A 23423-nucleotide genomic window follows, 5' to 3' on the forward strand; every position below is an offset into this window, starting at 1 on the left:
TATAGTAAAAAACAAACCTAGTGTTTTGGGTGCTTAAAACGCGCCATTTTTCATTTAACAAGAGTATGTGCTTTGTGGGTTTTGTGGATTTTGTTGCTGTTTTTGTTTGATTGTTTGTTGTTGTTGGGTTTTGTGGGCATAGTGGAGTGGAAGGAGTAGGGTTCGTATTTTTTTTTATTGTTGTTGCTGTTGTATTTTATTTATTTATTTATCTTTCGCAACTTTAGTCACTACGGGCGAATTCAATTTGAATCTGATGAACACATGTCACTGTTAAATCGCCCTAAAGATGTTAATAATATTATGTTTGCCTAACTAGTTTTTGATGTCCAGATTAAATTCTGTCCTGGACATATCCTAAATAATTAAAGTGTATGTCCATAAAAAGATGTTTAACATACACAGGAGGCTCGGATGTGGGATTGTTTTTATTTGGGGGAGAGAGAGAGAGAGAGAGAGAGAGAGAGAGAGAGAGAGAGAGAGAGAGAGAGAGAGAGAGAGAGAGAGAGAGAGAGAGAGAGAGAGAGCCTATAACCGCGCCTGTTAACGAACGATGTTTAAATATTTCAGAAAAACAAAAATGTTTTGGGTTGTCTTCACTCTATTGTCGTCACTTCCTGTCGTTCTGGGATGGGGCTACATGGGAGACAACTACGACATGGACACCATGAGCGACAAAAGAGAAGAGTTCTTCAAGTTCATCCATCACATCGAGATGATGGAAAGCAAGAAGAAATACTTCGACGACCTGCTCGGCCACTTCCACGACATGCAGCGACAGAAGGATATGTTTGAGAAACTGATGGAGCGCGTCTCCATAATGGAGGAATTAAAGAAGAGGCACGAGGAACTGATGCAGTTCAAGGCCTACGTGGAGAAGATGATGTGGATGAAGAAGAAGATGGAAGAGATCAGGGCCTTCATGGAACACGTTAAGGAACTTGAGGAGACGAAAAGGAAGTGTGAGGAGTACATGCAGTATATGAAGGTGATTGAGGAGATGCAAGGGGCACGAGAGAGGCTTGAGCGGTTCATGGAACACGTCACGATGATGAGGGAGAAGGTGCAGAAGATGAGGAAGATGATGGAGCTGGTGAAGCTGCTGTGTCAGATGAAGGAGCGACAGGAGGCGGATGAGAAGGAGAAGAACGAGAAGTTCTTCAGGATGATGATGATGATGGCCGTCTCCCAGGAGACGCAGGAGGAGAAGATGAGGAGGAGATACGAGGAGGCGGAGAGAGAGAAGAAGGAATGGCTCGTCAGAATGATGTGGACGATGAAGATGGTCAGTCAGAAGGTATTTTTTAATTTTCGATTTTCAGTTTCAGTTTATTTGATTTTGCGTTGCAGCACATTAGAACAAAACAGTTTACAAAACAAAGCAAAACTGGTAATACATACTAACATACAAAACCTAACGCTAATGTACCTTAAAATCTTAACATGACATGCTAGTAAGTAGTCAAATATTTTTGCTTGGTTGGTTTGGTGAGACAGTGAACTTAATTTTCATCATTGTTTTGTCGGGGGTGGGTTGTGGTATCCTTCATTTGATTCAACATATATATCATGTTTGCTGATCATGAATGTATTGATAAGTAGCACAACGTTCGGCATAGAATAAGACAAAATAAATATATCAATAAGCGACGGAGTAAAACTATTAAGAAGAAGTTGTTGTTGTTGTTGAACCTACAGAACTCATAAGATATACCTGGTTAGTGGATGGATATTTTAATAATTTCCTATGTTTTAAGTTGTATCGATTTGACAAACGTAGTTCGTCTGTTTGGCAGACAGATGAGAAGAAAGCCTGGGATATGGAAATGTGGATGAAGTTTAACAAGATGCAGATGGCCCATGACTACATGCAGGGGAAGAAAGAGGTAGAGTACTTACTGTAGTATAATACACCCTATAGCCAGTGTGTGTGACAGGCATACATTGATAATAGTCATCGAGACATTCATGTTTTTAAAAATTCTTTTTGCTTCTTCTTCTTTTTATCTTTGTAGTCTTTATATATATATTGCTGTTATACTTGTCTTTTGTTTTGCTTGCTTGATTGACTCTTGGGTTTGGCTTTCATTGTTAGTTTCTTATGTTGGAGGGTGGGAAGGGAAGAGGGTCTATTTTCTCTCACGTGTTGCTTCATTATGTGCTGCAAATAAAATATGAAAACCTATAGTCCTTCCCACAAGGAACACCTTGTTTTCATACTGTGGAATTCACTACATGTTGGTTATTTCTGAGCCGATTGTTTTCTAAATTGCACACAAAAATAGGTTGGGATTTTTTTTCAATCTGATTAAAATTAGTTCTATTGATCTACTGGTAGACCTAACAGCATTGCGTGGACTCCCATGTCCAGGTGACATGTCGTCTGTAACTAGTAATTTAAATATCGACCAATCATAATTGGCCTTTTATAATTTTATTTGGGAGCATACAAATTCTAAAAATATCGAGCGAGACTATTTATGCGGCCACCGTACCGCGGACCATACCAATACGTACGGGCTGGGTTATGCGACTGCTCAACTGCAATATATATAGTACAGGTGTTCAATTTATTTTTTAAAGAACTAAATCAATCTTAAATTTTACATTACAATTATTTATTTCATAAAATAAAACATTTTAATGCATTTGATGCGAGATCGGTCTGGTGAGATAAACGTTTTTTTTGTTGTTGTTTAATGACACCACTATAGCACATTGATTGTCAAACATGTGGTAATTCTGACACGTAGTCATCAGAGGAAACCCGGTACATTTTTTCTAATGCAGCAAGGGACCTTTTATATATGCACTTTCCCACAGACAGAAAAGAACATTCCATGACCTATAACCAGTGTCTCTCTCTCTCTCTCTCTCTCTCTCTCTCTCTCTCTCTCTCTCTCTCTCTCTCTCTCTCTCTCTCTCTCTCTCTCTCTCTCTCTCTCTCTCTCTCTCTGGGTGTGTGTGTGTATTTTTTAAACGGACTACCAATAACTACAGTGGTATACTTTTGACACAAAGTTATATTTTTCTTACTTTAAAAATCTCGAACTCTCGACTTATTATCTTGATTTCGACTTCTTATCTCAAGGGATCAAGATATCGGTAGAGTGCTCACCTGAGGTTCTTTGGTTATAGGGATGAATCTCCTCAGTGGATTATTTTGTGAATGTTTTTTCCCGTCCCAACCAGTGTCCCATGACTGGTATACCCAAGGCCCATCAAAGTGCATATAAAAGATCCCCTGCTGCTACTGGAAACATTATCTCGTGCTATTGATTTATTATGTCTATCTTTTACAATTCTCGTTTTGGCTGGGAGCGGACGGGGCTTAACTCAGTCGGTTGATTACGTCGCAGGATCGAACCACCTTGGTGGATCCATTCAACTGATTGAGTTTTCTTGTTCCATCCAGTGCATGACGAATGGTCAGATACCGTGGTATTGTTTTCCTGTCTATGAGTGTGCATATAAAAGATCCCTTGCAACTAGTGGAAAAACGTAGCTTATGATCTTGAGCTCTCAAGCGATCAATGTATTATGTCAAGCGCTCAACATATTAACTCTAGACAACATGAATGTCTTTTTCTTTTGCAATTCTCTTTTTTGGCTGTACAGTACTGATGCAGAATCAGAAGTCGAGTGCTGGAGATAATAAATCGAACACTCGAGATAATAAGTTAATGACTAAGGATAATAAGTTGAGCACTTGAGATAATAAGTCAAGCACTTGAGATAGCAACTCGAGCACTCGTGATAATAAGTCAAAAGTTTAACATAATAAGTTGAGCACTGAGGATAATCAGTCAAACGCATTATATAATATAAGTCAAGCATTTGAAATAATGTCGAGCGCTTGAGATAATCAATAATGCGCTCAAGATAATAAGTCAAGAGCTCGAGATAATAAGTCGAGTGTGCATTCAGCATGCGCAGAAAAAACAGTCGATCGATATTTACTTGTAACTTAAAAGTACTTTGATGACGCAGGCGCATTTTCCGCGCGCAGATAATGTTAATGGAAAGTGGGCCTTAAGTTGAGATTTCCACTTGTTATACTGATGTTGAGGTCTGAACATATTATCTATTTTAAAAGTAAGAAAAAAATGTGTGTGTCCTAAATATACCACCATATTATTTATTTTAATGGGTGATGTATTTAGATTGTATAAAAAGAAACTTTGAGACCTTAGTACATTTTAAATTACTAGTGTTTAACATAATGATAGTTATTTTAACACTGTATGGCCGAACGTTGATTTATTTCTATGGCAACGGGGTTAAATTTTGCATTAAGGTTATATACGCAGTCCTTGGCTGTTTCGGTCGTGGTGCATATAGCCGAGTTCCAATTCAATTAGATTGCCGCTTCAGCAATAGGCGAACTTGTTGGCCTATTTCAACATTAAAAGACGGTGGTAAAAGTGCAGTAATAAACTCTGCATTGTGCAATAGAATAAATAGATTTTATGGCTATACTATCACGGGTTTTGATTGGTCGAATGAAAGGTCAACTGGACATGAGAACTCCAACAGGCTGCTGTTAGATCCACATGTCATAGTGGAGCTAATTTTAATTATATTTGTTGTTTGTTTGTTTGTTTGGGGTTTTTTTTATTTTTTTTATTTCCAAAACAGATTTACTTTTCTTCTTACGTCAACCCAAACTGAAATTATTTACAAAAAAGAAAACCAACAACAAACAAACATAGACCATCCCACCACCACCCGAAAAGCAAACGAAAACAGGTATTGACTTTGTTGTTTGTTGTAGGCTGACAAGGACTCTAAGATGGAAATGTGGATGAAATTCAACAAGATGCAGATGGTTCATGACTACATGCATAAACAGAAAGAGGTACGTCTGTGAGCCTTGGTAAAGATAGAAAGGCATAAATAAAGAAGCCAGGGATAGAAACAATATAGGCAATGTTAGTAGGGTACATATCGCCAGCAAACTATCACTATATCTTCAGAATTCGTTCCTTTTGAAACAAAGTCCACCTTTCAGAAAGGTTTCATGTCTATGGAATCTCAGCTCTGATTTAGTATCAACCTTTTAGAAAGAGTTTATGCATATGGAATCTTAGCTATGATAGAGTATCAACCATTTAGAAAGGTTTCATGTCTATGTAATCTTAGCTATGATATGGCATCAACCTTTTAGAAAGCTTTTATACATATGGAATCTTAGCTATGGTAGAGTATCAACCTTTTAGAAAGGTTTCATGCATATGGAATCTTAGCTGTGATAGAGTATCAACCATTTAGAAAGGTTTCATGTCTATGAAATCTTAGCTATGGTAGAGTATAAACCTTTTAGAAAGCTTTCATACATACCGAATCTTAGCTATGGTAGAGTATCAACCTTTTAGAAAGGTTTCATGCATATGGAATCTTAGCTGTGATAGAATATGATGCATATCAGGTCAAGTCATAGGGCTTAACGTGCACATTCAGAGCAAGCTGTTGTAGCGCACGCCTGTCGTGGGCGCAGGTGTCGACTTTCACCGGCTCCTTCCGTCCAGGACAGGGAAGGATTTGGGGTGGGTGGGAGTTCATGCATATGGAATCTTAGCTATGATAGAGTATCAACTATTATTACAATGTTTTGTTTGTTTTCAGTCGGATCAGAAGAAAGGCATGATGGACATGTGGATGAAATTTAAGAAGATGCAAATGGCGCACGACTATATGCATGGAATGAAAGAGGTGTGATAAAACAGTTAACAATAATTAAACATACAAAAATAAAAACATCAAAACGACGATCTATAACTTATTTCAGTTAACAGAGTTAAGTAAAAATAATATAAAATTAGTTTTCCAAGCTATTTAGTAATATAATATAATGAAATACAGTTGCTAAAGGACAGAATTTGACAATATGTAAAATTTGATGTTTGGTTTGCCAGGTATCGAGGTGGACAAACGAGCATTTCTGATCCCCTTGCAATAAATACCATACCCATTCACACCGTCACCTCTGAAACAAAATAAGTAGTAAGCTGTACACTAACTGGGGCCTAACTTACCCCTCACACTCTGTTCATGCCAGTGTATTTAACTGTTAATGTGTTCGAACGTTTTCACATATTTCTCTGTCCTATGATGAGATGTTTACCATTGGTGGAGCGCTGGGATGAGGTGTAACGCGTGGTGTTATCGATCGATGAATTGATAGTAGTCAGTGTGATATTAGCGTAGCTTCGTCTTTTCTTTCTCTCCCTCCCCAAGTGTCGAGGATCATATATTTTATTTATCACGGAAAAACGTTACCTTTTAATCTAGGTATGTAGACTTCACTGGTCGTCGTTCCAATATATGCAAAAGGGTTGGTGAACAATATCATGCCTAAATTGATGATCATGACCGCTATGGTGGTGGTGGGTGATGGTCTGAGGAAGTATTAGCTGGTTTGGTAAAACCAATCTCCAAATGAAGGCTCATAGAAAGAATGACAGGTATTTGTTACAGGAATGAAATACTGGATCCCTAAGTTCCACCATACACGGGTGTTATAGGTCATGGTTTCATCCTCATGGACAGCGATATATGTCTACACTGTGCTTGGGATGTTCACTTCGTCAACAGGAAACCATAGTACGAATGAGATGGCCAGCTCAGTCTCCGAACCTCATTCCAATTGAACAGGTGTAGAGCACATGCTACAGGTAACTATTTCACACCGCCAGGTCCTGCAACAGACTGCATTGTTGGAGGAATTGAACGATTTTCCACAAATGGAAGTTCAAAGACTAATTAAGAGCATGAAACGACGATACCATGTTATTATTGTGACAAGAGGTTCTCACACACGATAGTGTATCAGTCGAAGACGTTCCATAGTTCTTCCTTATGTGTATTGGTTTTCATGTGTGATCGCCCAAAATACAGTTTCCAGGATTGCGTTAACTATTTGCCTTGTAGCTCATTTTTCCTCTCTCTCTAACTGAACGGCTATTTTCGTTTTCCATCCATTAAATATTTAACTGTTGCACATTAGTATTATTTGGGGATCATATCGAACACATTAACGTTGAACGATCTGGAATTCATGAATCAAAGCAAACTATGACACGCATTTATTAAACACCAAATAACAGCTTTGACATGAACCAAAAAACCCCCAAAACTCTTCTTTTTTTTCTTCTCTTTCTTGCAATAAGATGAATGTACACTGGACAGCTGGTGACATGGAGGAATTTAAGAAGTACAAGATGCTGCTTGAGAAGCGGGAGACAATGGAGGACATCCACGAGCTGATGAAGACGGTGGACGTGAAGAAACGCAACCTCAGCATCCACCTCACCACCCAGATGCTGAAGATGTGCAAGTGCAAAGAGGGTTCTACTCTAGTATCGCGGTATTTTCATTTCTCATCGTTTTTCACAAGGGCAGACCCAGGACATATTATAAGGAGGAGACCAGAGGCAAAAGGGCACATTTGTCAATTCCCTGAAAAGGGCACTTCAATGAAACTTTTAAACAAATTGTTAAAAAAAAGGACTTTAATCTTTTAGGAGAGGGATAGGTGCCCCTGGTCCCTCCCTTTGACCCACCCTTGATTCCATGTATTTCATTGTTATGCCACTACTCCAGGCAGTGTTGACCCAATGGTTGAAAATGCCAGTGGAATTGTTTGGCGAATAGCTAGACGTGACGTTAATAAAGGGAGATCACCCGCGCCACAAATATCAAAATATAACGGCCTCGATTTCTATAACACGACCACCAATTATGGTTCAAGCACACTGTCCAAGACACACCCCAGCTATCTGGAATGTTTGTCCACGATGGTGGGTTAATGGTTACTTGTTAGATTAAGATCAAGGGGTGCTGCCCGGGACAGTGGACACGCAACTCGGCTATCTAGTCCCAAACGTCAATATATCTGTACTTGTATTTGGGCTCATGACTTTATATGTACAAGCATTCTAAGAGTACTGTTAAAGCAATATATGTCCTCTACCGAGTCCAACACATTTTCATATGTTCTAAATTCAAGGGCCATAACTCTGTGAAAAATGGATAAATTGCCATGATCTGTAACAGTACATGATAAAAACTACATACAAAATTTCATCTCAATATCTTCAGGCATTGCAAAAAACATCCAAAAACTAATTTTTATTTCTCCTAAGTTCATCGGTCATAACTTTGTGAAAAGGGGTACATTGCCATGGAAGTCAACCTTGATTTGTAACAGAACATGATAAAGCTATACACAAAATTTCAGTTCAGTATCTTGAGGCATTACAAAAACAAAATCCCGAAAACCAATGTTCGGATCTACGTTTAAGGGCCATCACTCTGTCAAAAATAGGTAAATCGCCACGAAAGTCAAACTTGATCTGTAACAGTATATGATAAAACTATACACGAACTTTCATCTCAGTATATCAAGGCACTATAAAAACAAAACATCTGGAAAACTATGTGGAATAGACAGACAGACAGACAGACAGATTAAGGGCGGATATGAAACCTATAGCCCCCTCCGGTTGGAATTGAAATAAGATTTAGATATAACAAACGACATATACATATGATACTTTATGGGACTAGAAACAATAGATTACAAAATTGCAGATATCCACAAATACACCGTAGTTCTTAAATACAAAATGCTTCTACTATGTCTAACGGTCTGTAAGTTGTTATTGTTACAAATAATCCATTTTGTTTCAGATTTTTCAGCTTACCTATGTCTGACGGTGACGACCCCTTGTCAAGCCCAGACCACGTTGCTGCTATGCACATGTTCCAGTCAGGCGACATGGTTGGACTACAGCATGTAATAAAGTCAATGGACCACGAACAGCTCATGAGTCTCTTCTTCCATGGCCTCATCAAGTCCATCTGTGACGGGGCCCGAACCTTTCTCATGTATACCAAACGATTTGAGGAAACTTATATGAATGGAACAATGGCAGCTTACGCTTAAAATTGTCCAGTTTATTTTGAAATATGATTTCTTTAAAAAAATAAAAAAGCTATTTAAACTGCCCGTGCCTGTAACATTACACAATAATGGTTAATCATTTAGGCGAATAATAATAATGATAATAATAACAATAATAAAAACATACACAAAAAATAGAGTCAGTTTGAAGATATACTTCGAGTTTTGTTTTCTTTTGTTGATTTTCTTGTTTTTGTGCGATTGTGCGGATTGACGGATGGGGATGTTTCAAATTTTACACATATTTACTTAGCGACTTGTTCATACATATATACACACATACGAACGTAATTATATATTGTTTTACTACGCTTAAACCTCTGTAACCTATTTCCATTTCATTATGTAGTGTTAACACTTTTTCACGGATGTAAAATTGTCACCACAGTATATTAATTTTGTCTATTTAATAATCTAATGGTAAGAGGTAACCATACAGATGTGTCATTATAAACATGCTAGTCAAATTCACACATTGGTTTCTCAATATGCCAGACAAGCTTCGAAAAACATTGTTGGTATTGGTTAAGTAGTTTCAGAAAAGTATTTGTTTCCCCACTCTGGGCCGCGCCCTTCAGGCCCCTGGCATTGCCCTCATCTCTGAATATTATTGAGTGCCCCCCCCCCCCCCCCCCTTGACAGTTAAACGGTTAAGACATTTATTCCCCCACACTAATTGTCAATATTTTCCATGCCCATGCCTCTGATTACCAACACCACAGACGGCCCACTTGGATCATGTATTTCAAACTAACCAAAGAAAGTAGCTACAATACGTCATGCATTATAAAGAGGCACAATTGCATCAGAATTTATATAAGGTATTGTTCTATAGTATGTGTCGTTGAAATCACTTCGCCCGCTATTCTCAGCCAGAATTTTGTTACGGTGCCACCAGTCCAGACAGTCGAGCGCCAATGGTTGATAACGCCAGTGGAATTTATTGGCGAATAACTCCGGACGTGACGTTAGTAAAGGGAGATCACTCACGCCAAAGATACAAATATAGCGAACTCGCCTCCCATGACACGGCCAGCTCGACGGGCCGAATCTCCAGTTCTTAAAACGAGCGATGTACGGTTTTCTCCTCTTGTCCGTATCCGCAAGTCCTGGGAGAAAAACAGCAGTATTTAGTTGGCAGGTTAACACCCTAAATTGACAACATCGAGGATGCTAAGGGCGAATGGACAATTTTGTGGGAGTTATGGGCTGACTGAAAGATTGGTACCATAGAAAACATATATATATATATATATATATATATAGAGAGAGAGAGAGAGAGAGAGAGAGAGAGAGAGAGAGAGAGAGAGAGAGAGAGAGAGAGAGAGAGAGAGAGAGAGAGAGAGAGAGCGTGGACAATGTTGGCAGCGTACAGATCGCCTCTAAAAGGTCACCATGCTAATTTAAGGTTTTTTGAAAGTAACCTATCGTTCATTCCCTGATCAGTTGTCATAATTATAATATACATTGAACAGAAAAAACGTACAAAATGTTAGATTGACGCGAGGAAACGAAACGAACGTTTAAAATACGGCTGTTTGGGGTCTTAGCATATATTAAAGCTGCAGTGTCTGGAATATGTTTTATTATTTAAGCATATAGAATAGATGATTCAATTCTGTTTGGTACATAAAAGGTCCGCCACATCGCTATAGTTTCGCAATGCTCGCTTATCTACATTATCTAGGTCAACTACAAACGCATTTGTCAGCTTTGTTTTTCTTCATTTAGCGAGACGCCAGTAGAACTGGGACTTTACGTTATTTGCGCTGGCGCTGAGCTTCTCACGTGATTGTGAACAAATTGAACTGTCTTGATCGAGGGGTCGTCTCATATCTCCAAAATATATTTATATCCATAGAGGTATGGTACAATTCATCCCCAGGGGTCGGTGGGGGATTTGCCTGGAAATTTTGACAGTGGCCAGCGGTTAGCATACGCTAAAAATGTAAGGGAGCGTTAATAATTACGTAACGCTCTATGGGTGGAGAAAGAGGGCGGTATGTTCGATTTACGTAACATTTTTGAAGACTATATGTTATTATTACTTAGACGTAAAAAGGTGTTTTTTGGAAATGCGCGGTCAGTCTAGGATCGATCCCCATCGGCGGGTATATAAAAGGCCATGGTATGTGATATCCTGTCTGTGGGATGGTACATATAAACGATCCTTTGCTAAAAAAAACAAAATGTAGGGATTTCAGCGGGATTGGGGTTATAGACTGTGTTGAGCGAACTTTATATGGGGCCATGCTCCCCCAGAAAATATATTTCAATTTTTTTAAGCTTGGGCAGGTAAGGGTTTCGACCTCCAACACCCTCCCCCTGCATATGCACCCGATTCCTCTCTAAGATTATATGTCAAAATTACCAAATGTTTGACATCCAATTGATGTCGTTAAACAAAACAAAAATAAATAAATAAATAAACACATAAAAAACTAACTTTACCCTTTCCAAACGAAAGAATATTTATTTGAATTTGTCGATTTTAACACACGTATAATTAAGAAGTGAAAACGTTCATTGTCTACTTTAGTATATTTTATTTTTAAAATATATACATGATCAGTGTGTTACTAGTATATAAACTAAACTTTAAAAATTCTACTAACATTTTATAAAATATTAATTCTGAAATGGGAAGGTACGATTGTCGATAATACATTGTCAAGATCAAACCGGTTTTAACGAAAGACTCTAGTACCGTATCAGCAACCGAACGTTCTTCGTACAGCGCAAAATTTCTCATTTAATTTTTTGAGACGAACCCTACAATTTGAAATCGGCAAACGCACGTGTTAATTGAACAGGCTGTCGTTTGTCCTTATGGCCCGATCACACTGGCCCGAATGCCATTCCGTTTGTTTTCCGAATAGGAATTTGGGTGTTCGGGGAGCGAACGGATCATATTCGGGAAGCATTCGGTGTGTTCTAGGAGCATAATGGCTGTTCGGCTCCGTACGGATGCATACGGAACGGTATTCGGTAGCTCCAAAAATTTGTTGTGCATGTTCAAAATAATTTTCATCGACCATCCGAATGTGGCGTCCATGTGTATTCGGGAAGTATTCGGGAAGCATTCTAGGAGCATACGGCATGTACGGAAAACGTTCGGGAAGCATGCGTCTAGTTCTTGGTGCATTCGGAATGAAAATTTGGAGGTGCTGGGTTCCGTATGCTTTCCGAACACCCCGAATGGACCTAGAACATGACGAATGCTTTCCGAACGTTTTCAGTATCCTTTCAGGATTTTTTTTTTCATTTATGTCGCCGAATGTATAACGAATAGCCAGAACCCTTCCAGTATTCTTTCAGAACATTTTCCGAACTGCTCGTACACTTCCAGAATGCACAGTATGTTCCGTATGCTTTCCGAACACCCCGAATGGACATAGAACACGACGAACCCTTTCCGAACCCTTGCGGAAAGCATGCGGAAAGAGTTCGGTCCATTCTAGGTCGATTCGCCGTGTTCTGAAAGCATTCGGAAAGCATACGGAAAGCGTTCGGAAAGGAAACCTTTCGAAGTCAACATGCGGGAAGTATTCGGTCTATTCTGAAAGCATTCTGAAACCATACTGAAAACATTCGGAAAACAAACGGAAAGCATTCGGTGATACATTGGGGAAAACACATTCGGAGGGACATTCGGCCAGTTCAAAAAATCACACCACTTTCGTATACGGAAAACAAACGGAAGCTCATTCGGGCCAGTGTGATCGCCCCATTATGGCCCGATCACACTGGCCCGAATGCCATTCCGTTTGTTTTCCGAATAGGAATTTGGGTGTTCGGGGAGCGAACGGATCATATTCGGGAAGCATTCGGTGTGTTCTAGGAGCATACTGGCTGTTCGGCTCCGTACGGATGCATACGGAACGGCATTCGGTAGCTCCAAAAATTTGTTGTGCATGTTCAAAATAATGTTCATCGATCATCCGAATGTGGCGTCCATGTGTATTCGAGAAGTATTCGGGAAGCATTCTAGGAGCATACGGCATTTACGGAAAACGTTCGGGAAGCATGCGTCTAGTTCTTGGTGCATTCGGAATGACAATTTGGAGGTGCTGGGTTCCGTATACTTTCCGAACACCCCGAATGGACCTAGAACATGACGAATGCTTTCCGAACGTTTTCAGTATCCTTTCCGGATTCTTTTTCATTTATGCCGCCGAATGTATAACGAATAGCCAGAACCCTTCCAGTATTCTTTCAGAACATTTTCCGAACTGCTCGTACACTTCCAGAATGCACAGTATGTTCCGTATGCTTTCCGAACACCCAGAATGGACATAGAACATGACGAACCCTTTCCGAACGCTTTCCGAACCCTTGAGGGAAAGCATGCGGAAAGAGTTTGGTCCATTCTAGATCGATTCGCCGTGTTCTGAAAGCATTCGGAAAGCATACGGAAAGCGTTCGGAAAGGAAACCTTTCGAAGTCAACATGCGGGAAGTATTCGGTCTATTCTGAAAGCATTCTGAAACCATACTGAAAACATTCGGAAAACAAACGGAAAGCATTCGGTGATACACTGGGGAAAACACATTCGGAGAGACATTCGGCCAGTTTAAAAAATCACACCACTTTCGTATACGGAAAACAAACGGAAGCTCATTCGGGCCAGTGTGATCGCCCCATTAGCTGAGCAATAGCGGCACAGGCGACGAATTGAGCGTATACTTTTGACGATCTCCGTTCATAGCGAACACATACGAATTTTTTTTAAATTGCATTTGAGCTTGTATTTCATATTTTTACATGATGTTATAATATGGTAACCAGAGATTGTAACTTTAAATTAACATTAATATTAATACTAAATTTTGTTAATATTAACACTAGAAATAAGTAAGCTTTATTCATGATGTTGAATCCGATGTAGTGTCAGACATGACTATAATTTTAACACTGTGGGGGGCAAGCGTGATCCATCGATACCCACATCACACCAGCCGTTTATTAAACAAAGTGGCGGGGATGTTTGGGGTTTTTCTTTCCTTGTGTAATTAATTCATTGTTTATTATTTCCAGTAGATATAGAGGGGCGGGATATGAATTATTCGGCCATATCTCTCGAAGTTAAGTTTCGTTTGTTTTGTTTAACGACACCATTAGAGCACCTTCACTTATTAATCATCGGCTATTGGTGAAACTGAAAGGGCACTTTCGTATTTTTCGCAGATGTTTTGGGTAAGCAACTGTTCTTTTCAGCTATTATATACTGCCCTGTTGTTCCTCACCAGTGTAGGATCCAGGAATGTTGAGGTGTGGGTTGTGGTTGAGTGACGAGAAGAACGTCTCGTCTGGAATTCCAGTCCGTTTGAGCCACTCTGTGAAATCCTTCGCTACCCGACTGTGAATAGCGTACTCGACAAAGTCTCGATTAACAAACACGTGCACGTTGCCCTTGAAAGGGCGAATTCCGTGAGGCGGAGGCCACGCCCTCTTCCATCGAAGGAGGAACCAGTATCTGTAAGTCAAGAGACATTCCTCAATCGCCAAAACAAAACTCTAAATTACATAACTATTTTAAACTAATTTGAATTTATCAAACACGTTCTTCTTGGCACAAACTTCAGTGGTTAATGGTTAGTTGATAGAGAATCCACCCCAAATAGCGATATCCAAGGACTTCAAACTACGTCATAGAGGATGGCCTAATGAGCGGACTGAATAAAACGAACAATATTATTTTATTTCGTCTTTTACATGACGGTAGGGATTGGTCGACAGGCATAACTCTTTATTAGGTCCTTTCCTCGTATTCCGAAACAGATACATTCATGTAAACAAGATGACGGGTCATGGTAGCATATACATAACTGAATGAAGTAGTAACAGCAGCTATGGATAACTAAATATAAAGTAATCAGTTATGATACAGAATTGACTTCAGATTAAAGAAAAACAGTAAACAAAGAAGTAGAGTAGAGGGACAAACATCAAAGAAGAGAGAAGAAACCCAGATTGACAGAGAAACGAACAGCTATTAAGTTTCAAAACGTTTACTGATTGCAATAAACTCCTGTACTGATGTCTGTATTTTCTTAGGTTGTTAACTATGGATCACCAAATAATAACGTATTATAGTTGAGATGTAGATATTTTTTGTAAATGGGTATTGCGATGCACCCTAAAAAGTGGACAATGACATAGGAAATGTTTTGCATCTTCAATAGGATGTACACAATCACATTTAGGATTGTCTTCAATGTGACGTTTAAATGTATGGCCATTTAGGTTACTGTTACCGATTCTCAGGAGACAGTGTAGTATCTGTTGACACCTGTTTCCATGATAAAAGTATGGAGGGACTATAGTCTAGTGGGATTTCTGAAAAATGTGAATGTTAGGAGCATTTCAGGTAAAAGTTGGGAACCCAGACTTTTTAGCATAATATAGGTATGCTGAATCCAATAAACCCAGTTCCCAAGTTTTTGTCCGTCTAATTTGCATAAACAAAATGGCTGCCAAATTGCCAATTTTGGACACTTCCTGGACCATTTTCTGCAATAACTCTGTAACCAGACAAGCAAAAATGACAAATGAAGTGTCTATACCTATGTTTTGAGGGTCAGAGAATGTGATTAATGTGATTTTTAAAGTAATCAATGGTAAGCCAACTCTTAAATATGCAAATTAGCGGCCGCCATTACAGAAAAATAATTTTCTCCAATATCTCTGTAACCAGACAAGCAAACATGACAAACGAAGTGCCTAGACCTATGTTTTGAGGGTCAGAGAGTGGGTGAGGTCAAATCTTGAGTTTGGCAGGATTGAGTTATGGTTGAGTTAACTTATAGTTAACCTGCTGTTAATCCAACTAGAACCCAAAGTTGAAATTAACTCGGGGTTAACCCTTGGGTAATCCTAGAGTTATCTCTGAGTAACCCAAGGGTTTGAGAAAGTATTTTCCCCAGGCAATTCACTGAAACAAGTTTCCCATCTGATGCACTGTAATCAATACAGCCCCAAAAGTCTAGTTATTTTTATGTTGAATGACAACTTTGAAACCTTTCCTCGCTTTACAGCGGACCATAACACTGGTTACCCATTGGGATTTGATTGACTTGAATTAGCCAGGTTACTCAAACTGAGTAATTAGGCTACTTATAGAGCTATCCACCAGATGAGTCAAGTATTGAGTCACATGCCATACCCATTTTGAGTAACAAGAAAATACTCATTACTCATTATTAGGTTACTCAAAGTGATTAAGGTGCTACGCATAATATAGTACATTTTGATTCCTGGTTACTCAGTACACATGTTCACAATGAAGCTTACAAAGCATGACAAAAGCGGGACAACGACGACGAGATGGCATTGCTCTCAGCCTTCCAGGGATTCAAGGTATTTGCATCAGTTTCACCAGGGTCATTGCAAACTCTCGCCACAAAAGACCTAGCAACAGAGGCAGTCCAAAAAATTTTACTTTGTGTCAAAGAACTCAGACAAGAAGAAGTAAATACATTCGTTGAGGAGAGGATGGTTGTACTAGCCAGATGTCCCAATACATGTGTCCCTACACTGCCAAAACATTTACATCTCTGTATGAAGTGGTCAAAGACACTAAAGATAAAGACAAGAAAACTATCCTGAAGGCAGACATACATGTCCTCCAATGGCTTGTTACTGCCTATGAGGCAGGTCGTCCAGTTGACTTGTCAGCTGTTCTAAAGCATGAGCTTCTGCCAGTTCCTGTATCACTTGCTGAAATGAATGGTACACTCCGCACTGGAAACAAGACCGTACTGGCAGATAAGTTAACTGAAGACATAGTCTGTCCTGAAGCTATTGGACCTCACGACTCATCGTCTTGCCTCATGATTGATGGACAAGCACTGGTGGTTGCTCTGGGAAAGCCTGACACTGCAGTCACCGACACATACGTAAGAGCAGTACTGAAGGCAGGTTCTAACTATTAACGGGTAGACGTTGTGTTCGACAAATATAGAGAAGAGACAGTCAAGGGTGCTAGCAGGACACGACACACGAAATCAGCTCGGCCAATCAGTTTGTGGTGTGCCTCTTCCAAAACACTGGACAAACTTTCTGTCGCTCCCTGATAATAAAGTTGATCTTGCACGTTTCCTGTCTGAGAAATTGTGTTCTTAAGCACCTGATGATAAGGAGATTGTAGTTGCCGGGGGATTCAGAGAGGAACTTGAGGTTTGGCCATCAAAGACAACCACTGATTTGACTCAACTGAGAGCCACACATGAAGAAGCTGACACTAGGTTGGTATTACATGCTGTGCACAGCCAGTTCAATACAGTTGTTGTATCATCAAGGGACATCGATGTTCTCGTGCTTTTGAATACCTCTGGATGATGTCTGATACCACCACAAAAAGGCGATATATACCCATTGATGTGGTTTTCAACAACCTATCTAGAGATTCAGCCACAATTCTGTTACATTTCATGCATTAACCGGGTGCTACACTACGTCCTACATCGCATATCACACCAAAAGGTCATCATGGAAAGTCTTCAAAGGGCACCATCAATTGCTCATAAACTTGGGAATCGGTGAACTCACAGTGGAGACCATTCGATCGTCAGAAACGTTTGTCTGCAGAATATATGATGTGCACAAAACCGACTCATGCAGCAAGGCATATACTGTTCTCCAAGACTGGTAAACCAGAAGCAATGTCACCGACAAGTGATGCTCTCCGTTTCCATTTGATGCTAGTACACTATCAAACAATGGTTTAGAGAAATTATCACTGTGCCGTACCTGAGCTTCCTGCACCCGCGGACATGAGATGGAAAGATGGTGATTTAGGGCTACAGCCCATTCTGATGTCATTGAGTCCGATTCCAGAAAGTTGCCTGGAAATGATTTCGTGTGCATACCAGAAGCAATGCAGGATGCGTCGTTGCACATGCCGCAAATCCGGACTACGATGTACAGCAATGTATGCATATCAGCAACAGAGTGATGTCCAAACTCGTTGTATGAATATGGTCTAGTCCAACAAACAGTTTATTCTACTAGACTTCAGGATGAGGCATTTCTGAGTGAGACCTACTGCCCCGTCATGCTTGCATAAGCATCAAGAAGTATTTTGGGGTAAAGTTGGGAACCTTAGTATTGATGCATGGATTGTTATATTCATTGGTAGCTAGACCGGCCTCGATGACGTCGTGGCAGGCCATCGGTCTACAGGCTGGTAGGTACTGGGTTCGGATCCCAGTCGAGGCATGGGATTTTTAATCCAGATACCGACTCCAAACCCTGAGTGAGTGCTCCGCAAGGCTCAATGGGTAGGTGTAAACCACTTTCACCGACCAGTGATCCATAACTGGTTCAACAAAGGCCATGGTTTGTGCTATCCTGCCTGTGGGAAGCGCAAATAAAAGATCCCTTGCTGCTAATCGGAAGAGTAGCCCATGTAGTGGCGACAGCGGGTTTCCTCTCAAAATCTGTGTGGTCCTTAACCATATGTCTGTCGCCATATAACCGTAAATAAAATGTGTTGAGTGCGTCGTTAAATAAAACATTTCTTTCTTTCTTTCATTGGTAGCTAATTTACACAATAAAGTATCTGGTTTATCACTGATAACATTTTCGGACCCTCGAAACATAGGTATAAACACTCATTTGTCATGTTTGCTTGCCTAGTTACAGAGATATTGGAGAAAAATGATGTCGCTATAATTGTGGCCGCTAATTTGCATATTTATTAGTATTGTGTACCACATGTTACTTCAGAAATGTCTTAATCCTACTCTCTGACCCTAAAAACATAGATATAGACACTTGATTTGTCATTTTTACTTGCCTGGTTACAGAGTTATTGCAGAAAATAGTTCAACAAGTGTCCAAAATTGGCAATTTGGTGACCATTTTCTTTATGCAAATTAGATGGTCAAAAACTTTAAATTTCGTTTAAGAACCGGGTTTCTCGGATTCAGCATACCTGAATTATGCTAAAACGTCTGGTCCTAACTTTTACCCTAAAATGCTCCTTGATTCTTATATAGGGCCTTTTTTCAGAAATCCCACTAGACTACCATGCATCCTGGCTTTGACCCTAACCCTGACCACGACTCTGTGTGAGAAATGTCGGTGTAGTGACCTTACATATTTCAATTATTCAGTTAATCCAGTGCGAACCCAGTATCCACAAGCCTTAACTTCAACGGCTTAAACACTACATATCATTAAGGCTGGTTTCCAAATCTACATACGTGTTTAGTCATACCCGGTGTTCCGCGGAGTTTATTTAAAGCTGTATACACCATTTTAAAATGTATATAAAATTGTATATACATAAATAGAGATTATTATATGAGCTTGTGTGTCGTACTGAATTTACGAAATGAGTGTCAGGTTTTTGTATTGCCCGAGCGAGACCGAGGGTAATACATGAATCCTGATACGAGTTTTGTAAAACCAGTACAACTCACACGCGAGTGTAATAATTTCTTTATTATTCATATTATAATTGTTGGTTTCTTTATGAATAACAAGACCCAACTCAAAATGTTTCAGCCACAACTAGAAGGTGACGACGAAATGACGTCATATTTCAAATGCACAGTCTGAGCTAGGACTGGAGAAATAACGTCGTCGCTTTCCAAAATTACGTCATTACACTTGTTATTACATGTGTGCTTCGTATGATTATTATTAACTCGGTTATGTTGAGCCATATGGATAATAATTAACCCTCTCACCTGTGCTTAGCCGAAACGTCAACGTTGTTGGCTCCTTTAAATATGTTGAGAATGTTGACGATTTCCCGGTTGGTCTTGAGCGGGTACTCTTGGCCCGTCAGGTTGATGAAATATCTCCATGGTCCGTGTCTCAGCAGCTCCCTCATACACAGCAGGTCCGCCTCCAGCACACTGAACTTGCCCCACGTGACGGCCACGGGTCGCTGTACGACCAGCACATGCTCCAGACACTCGGAGATCAGCCCCACGGCTCGGTGGGTAGACGCGGCTGCCTTGACGTCCACGTGGATACAGTAGTAGTTGTGGGGTCGGTAGATCGCTCGGAGCAGCCTCTCGAACTGCACAACGTCTTTGTACACGACGATGCTGAAGGCCAGAGGGAAATCTAGTTCCTCTCGTGATGACGTCATTATGTAGTCCTGTCTGGTTCTGAAGTCCTCGCAATCGAAGGTTAGAAAGTCGAAGTCGTACGACTTCTGGTTGACTATTTCAGAACGTGTTATGGTCTTGGCTATTTCCACAGCCATCGTGTTCCCTGAAAGAAGATCTGGACAGATGGTGTTGAGGTGGACAAAGTCTTCGCGGTTCCTCTGGCTCCTGAATTCTGGCTCATTCTCTTCTGTTTCTTTTACAGTTCCAGTCGACAGATTCCTACGAGGAAGATCAGACCAACCATACAGCTCTTTTCCGTATGTAAATTCCTCCGTCAATGACGTCCGACCGAGTCGTTTTGAGTGCCAGGGGTTGTAACCCATATGCAATATGACAACCACGATGGACGAAAGTGCCATGGTGAGAATGAGCCAGGCTTTTGTTGTCTGGATAACTAAAATAAAAATAAATTATAAAAAAGAAAGTCCGTTCTAGTTAAATATTCATCCATTTAAAACTGCTATGTATATATACTCTTCAAAAACAGTAGGGGAATTCTAATAAGAATTTACAATTGCCAAAATTGTAAGGTATATTAGGGTTATATGATAATAGTGAATTAATTAGGCAAACGTTACAACCGGTAGTTCTGTATTACAGTAGGTTTTATGACCACCAAATATCTTGAAGGACGAGTGGGGTCAAAATTTAAATTTGAAATTTGACGGGTTTTTTATCAGTAAATCGCAAATTCAAACAATAAAAATTAGTAAAAACAAAACAATAACAACTGTATGATCAACAGAATGAAAACGATTGACAGAAATAATGTTCCACGGTGATTAATCGACCTTCCTGGAAATTGTCAAAATCGAGAATGACACCCCACGCACGTGTACGGGGCAACTGCGTGATGCACGTGCAAACTGTGGAATGTATTTTGGTGTGTTGATAAACAGATCTGAGCGTTCTTTACTAGGATGTCTGTGGTCAAAACGTATGTTCGGTCTAATAGTTGATATTAACATTAATATTTCAGGTTCCCCTACTTTTTTTGAAGAGTATATATGTATAGTCTGAAACAATGCTTTATTTTGTCCGAAAAATACATACATGCATACACACACACACACACACACACACACACACACACACACACACACACACACACACACACATATATATATATGATTATGCGATTTGGTATGAGTTTAAAATTTAATATATTATTTAATGAAAGCTGTTACATTATTCGCTGCAGCGCTACATGCCGATTCATCGGTTCCATTTGCCCGGATGCGAAGATTTGCTCCAGCACGTAGTGTCTGCAGCAATCTGATTAAAATTAGCTCTATTGGTCTACCAGGTGACATTTCATCTATAAATAACAATTTAAATATCGACCAATTACACTTCGCCTTTTATAGCGTTGTTCGGGAGCATACAAATTCTAAAAATATCGGGCGAGACTATTTATGCAATAGTCGAACTTGTTGGTCTATTTCAATATTAAAAAACGGAAAGAAAAGTGCAGAAATAAATTCTGGATTATATACTAGTATAAACAGATTTTATGGCTATACCATCACGGTTTTTTTTTTTCGTCTTGAAACGAATTTAATATAATTTTTTATATTGAAATTAGTTTCCAGCATAGCACCCGAATAATTTCGTATACTCTCGGCATAATCCCGAATGTTTTCAAATTATTTTCAAATCACTGGCATGATTTTGTAAGTAAGGTTTTGATTGATAGAATTAAAGGTCAACTGTACATGAGCTCCAACAGGGTGCTGTTAGATCCACAGGTAATAGTGATTAACCAGTGGGGTTAATTTTAATTAGATTGGGTCTGCAGATGACTTCTGTGAACCACGCCCACCCCATACGTTCGTACGCGTTTAAAATATTACAGGTGTCATTAAAACTGTTATATCATTTGCATATCACTATATTTTGGGTAAACATAAATACGTGTATATGAAACAAATGGTTTACTTACCCGTTCTAGTCATTCTGCAATATTCCCTTTACACCCCAACATAAATGCACGTACATGTTAGTGATCAGATAACATATTGAATGTTTAATAGTGACGTAATTAAATATAATTGACTTATTTCCTTTTGTAAACGTTTCGTGTTAATAGTACAACATTACTCTTGATTTAAGACACGTGTCGCATGTGTTACAAACTATCTAGATATGTCATAAACCGCACGTGGAGTTTTAGTTACGGCTCGTTGACACGGTACGATTTGTGGTAACAGTCTATGACAGTGTACTGACGTTCAGACTTGCATTGATAAACATAGGCTAGATAAAGACATTTCCTGATAAATGGTTGTACCCAGCAACATAGGCGGGTGGGGTTTGACCGGAAACGGATGAGCTATAGTCAGTGGATAAATCTTTGCCAAACTGTTTGCTTGATGTTCAATATAGATATAATAACTATTATAATATTATATAACTATTTACCAGAATGTCGACATAATTATCTAGGTCTTCAAGCTACGGGTTAGGACATTTCCAGTTCCTGACCACAAAATCACGGGTATGTATACATTGATAAACTAGTCATATACCACTGGTAAGGGAAGAGCACAGAGACTCCAACAAACGAAACATTAAGAATAACTGCTAACAAAAACGTTTGTAATAAAGTATTACGTTCCTTTTGAGGCATGTGCCAAACAGTCCTCTTCCACCTCGTGTAGCTTTTTAAATGGTATTAACCATGTCAGTATTGTTATTATAAATCGTATCGTGTAGCTGTACCTTAATAAAGCTACTTAACGTGTAACTAGCTCTGTAAGGTTTAGTTTTATCGTTTGTTCCTCGAGCAGTAAGCAGCACCCGCGGAGACGCACACGCTGTTACATATACCAAACTGGCGATGTCAAAGTGGCGGCCTGGCACGTGTAGAGTGGCATGAACAAGTCACAGGCTAGGCAATAGGTGGACCGCCTCTCTCTCTCCCGCCCTCCCTCGCCCCCCCCCTCTCTTTCTCTCTCTCTCTCTCTCTCTCTCTCTCTCTCTCTCTCTCTCTCTCTCTCTCTCTCTCTCTCTCTCTCTCTCTCTCTCTCTCTCTCTCTCTCTCTCTCTCTCTCTCTCACACACACACACATACACACGTCGGCCATTTCTTCTTCCAGCCAGTGCACCACGACTGGTATATCAAAGGCCGTGATATGTCCTATCCTTTCTGTGAACTGGTGCATATAAAAGATCCCATGCTGCTAATGGAAAACCGGCCTCGGTGGTGTCGTTAAGCCATAAGGCTGGTAGGTACAGGTTTCACAGCTGGGTATCGGCTCCAAACTAGAGCGTGTTTTAATGACTCAGTGGGTAGGTGTAAGACCACTAATCCCTTTTTTCGTTCACTA

At 39.8% G+C, this 23423-nt stretch overlaps 2 protein-coding genes across 2 annotated transcripts; one reads left to right on the forward strand and one right to left on the reverse strand.

Annotated features, from left to right (window-relative positions):
- The first annotated feature begins 962 nt into the window (after nucleotides 1–962).
- On the forward strand, nucleotides 963–8947 carry LOC121384334. The gene is made up of 6 exons (XM_041514682.1): nucleotides 963–1297; nucleotides 1797–1886; nucleotides 4775–4858; nucleotides 5626–5712; nucleotides 7170–7366; nucleotides 8692–8947. Exons 1-6 carry the CDS (start codon nucleotides 974–976, stop codon nucleotides 8945–8947), a joined length of 1038 nt encoding a protein of 345 aa, XP_041370616.1. The 5' UTR covers nucleotides 963–973.
- On the reverse strand, nucleotides 8938–20457 carry LOC121384333 (N-acetyllactosaminide beta-1,6-N-acetylglucosaminyl-transferase-like). The gene is made up of 3 exons (XM_041514681.1): nucleotides 19663–20457; nucleotides 14212–14441; nucleotides 8938–10074 (listed from the first exon to the last, which is right to left on the reverse strand). The coding sequence occupies exons 1-3, from the start codon at nucleotides 20451–20453 to the stop codon at nucleotides 9743–9745; spliced, it is 1353 nt and encodes a 450-aa protein (XP_041370615.1). The 5' UTR covers nucleotides 20454–20457; the 3' UTR covers nucleotides 8938–9742.
- Between the last annotated feature and the right edge of the window lie 2966 nt (nucleotides 20458–23423).

The sequence above is a fragment of the Gigantopelta aegis genome, chromosome 10 (genome assembly GCF_016097555.1).
Source record: "Gigantopelta aegis isolate Gae_Host chromosome 10, Gae_host_genome, whole genome shotgun sequence".
Taxonomy (NCBI): domain Eukaryota; kingdom Metazoa; phylum Mollusca; class Gastropoda; order Neomphalida; family Peltospiridae; genus Gigantopelta; species Gigantopelta aegis.

What these genes read in the sequence shown, in the direction of transcription:
- LOC121384334 (XM_041514682.1), top strand. Translation starts at nt 974, where the DNA reads ATGCAGTATATGAAGGTGATTGAGGAGATGCAAGGGGCACGAGAGAGG. An exon ending in ACATGCAGGGGAAGAAAGAG is followed by an intron (nt 1,887 to 4,774) that starts GTAGAGTACTTA and finishes TGTTTGTTGTAG; the next exon opens with GCTGACAAGGACTCTAAGAT. An exon ending in GGTTCTACTCTAGTATCGCG is followed by an intron (nt 7,367 to 8,691) that starts GTATTTTCATTT and finishes ATTTTGTTTCAG; the next exon opens with ATTTTTCAGCTTACCTATGT.
- LOC121384333 (XM_041514681.1), bottom strand. Translation starts at nt 20,453, where the DNA reads ATGGCACTTTCGTCCATCGTGGTTGTCATATTGCATATGGGTTACAAC. An exon ending in GACGTTTCGGCTAAGCACAG is followed by an intron (nt 14,442 to 19,662) that starts GTGAGAGGGTTA and finishes CTTGACTTACAG; the next exon opens with ATACTGGTTCCTCCTTCGAT. An exon ending in CATTCCTGGATCCTACACTG is followed by an intron (nt 10,075 to 14,211) that starts GTGAGGAACAAC and finishes TTTTTCTCCCAG; the next exon opens with GACTTGCGGATACGGACAAG.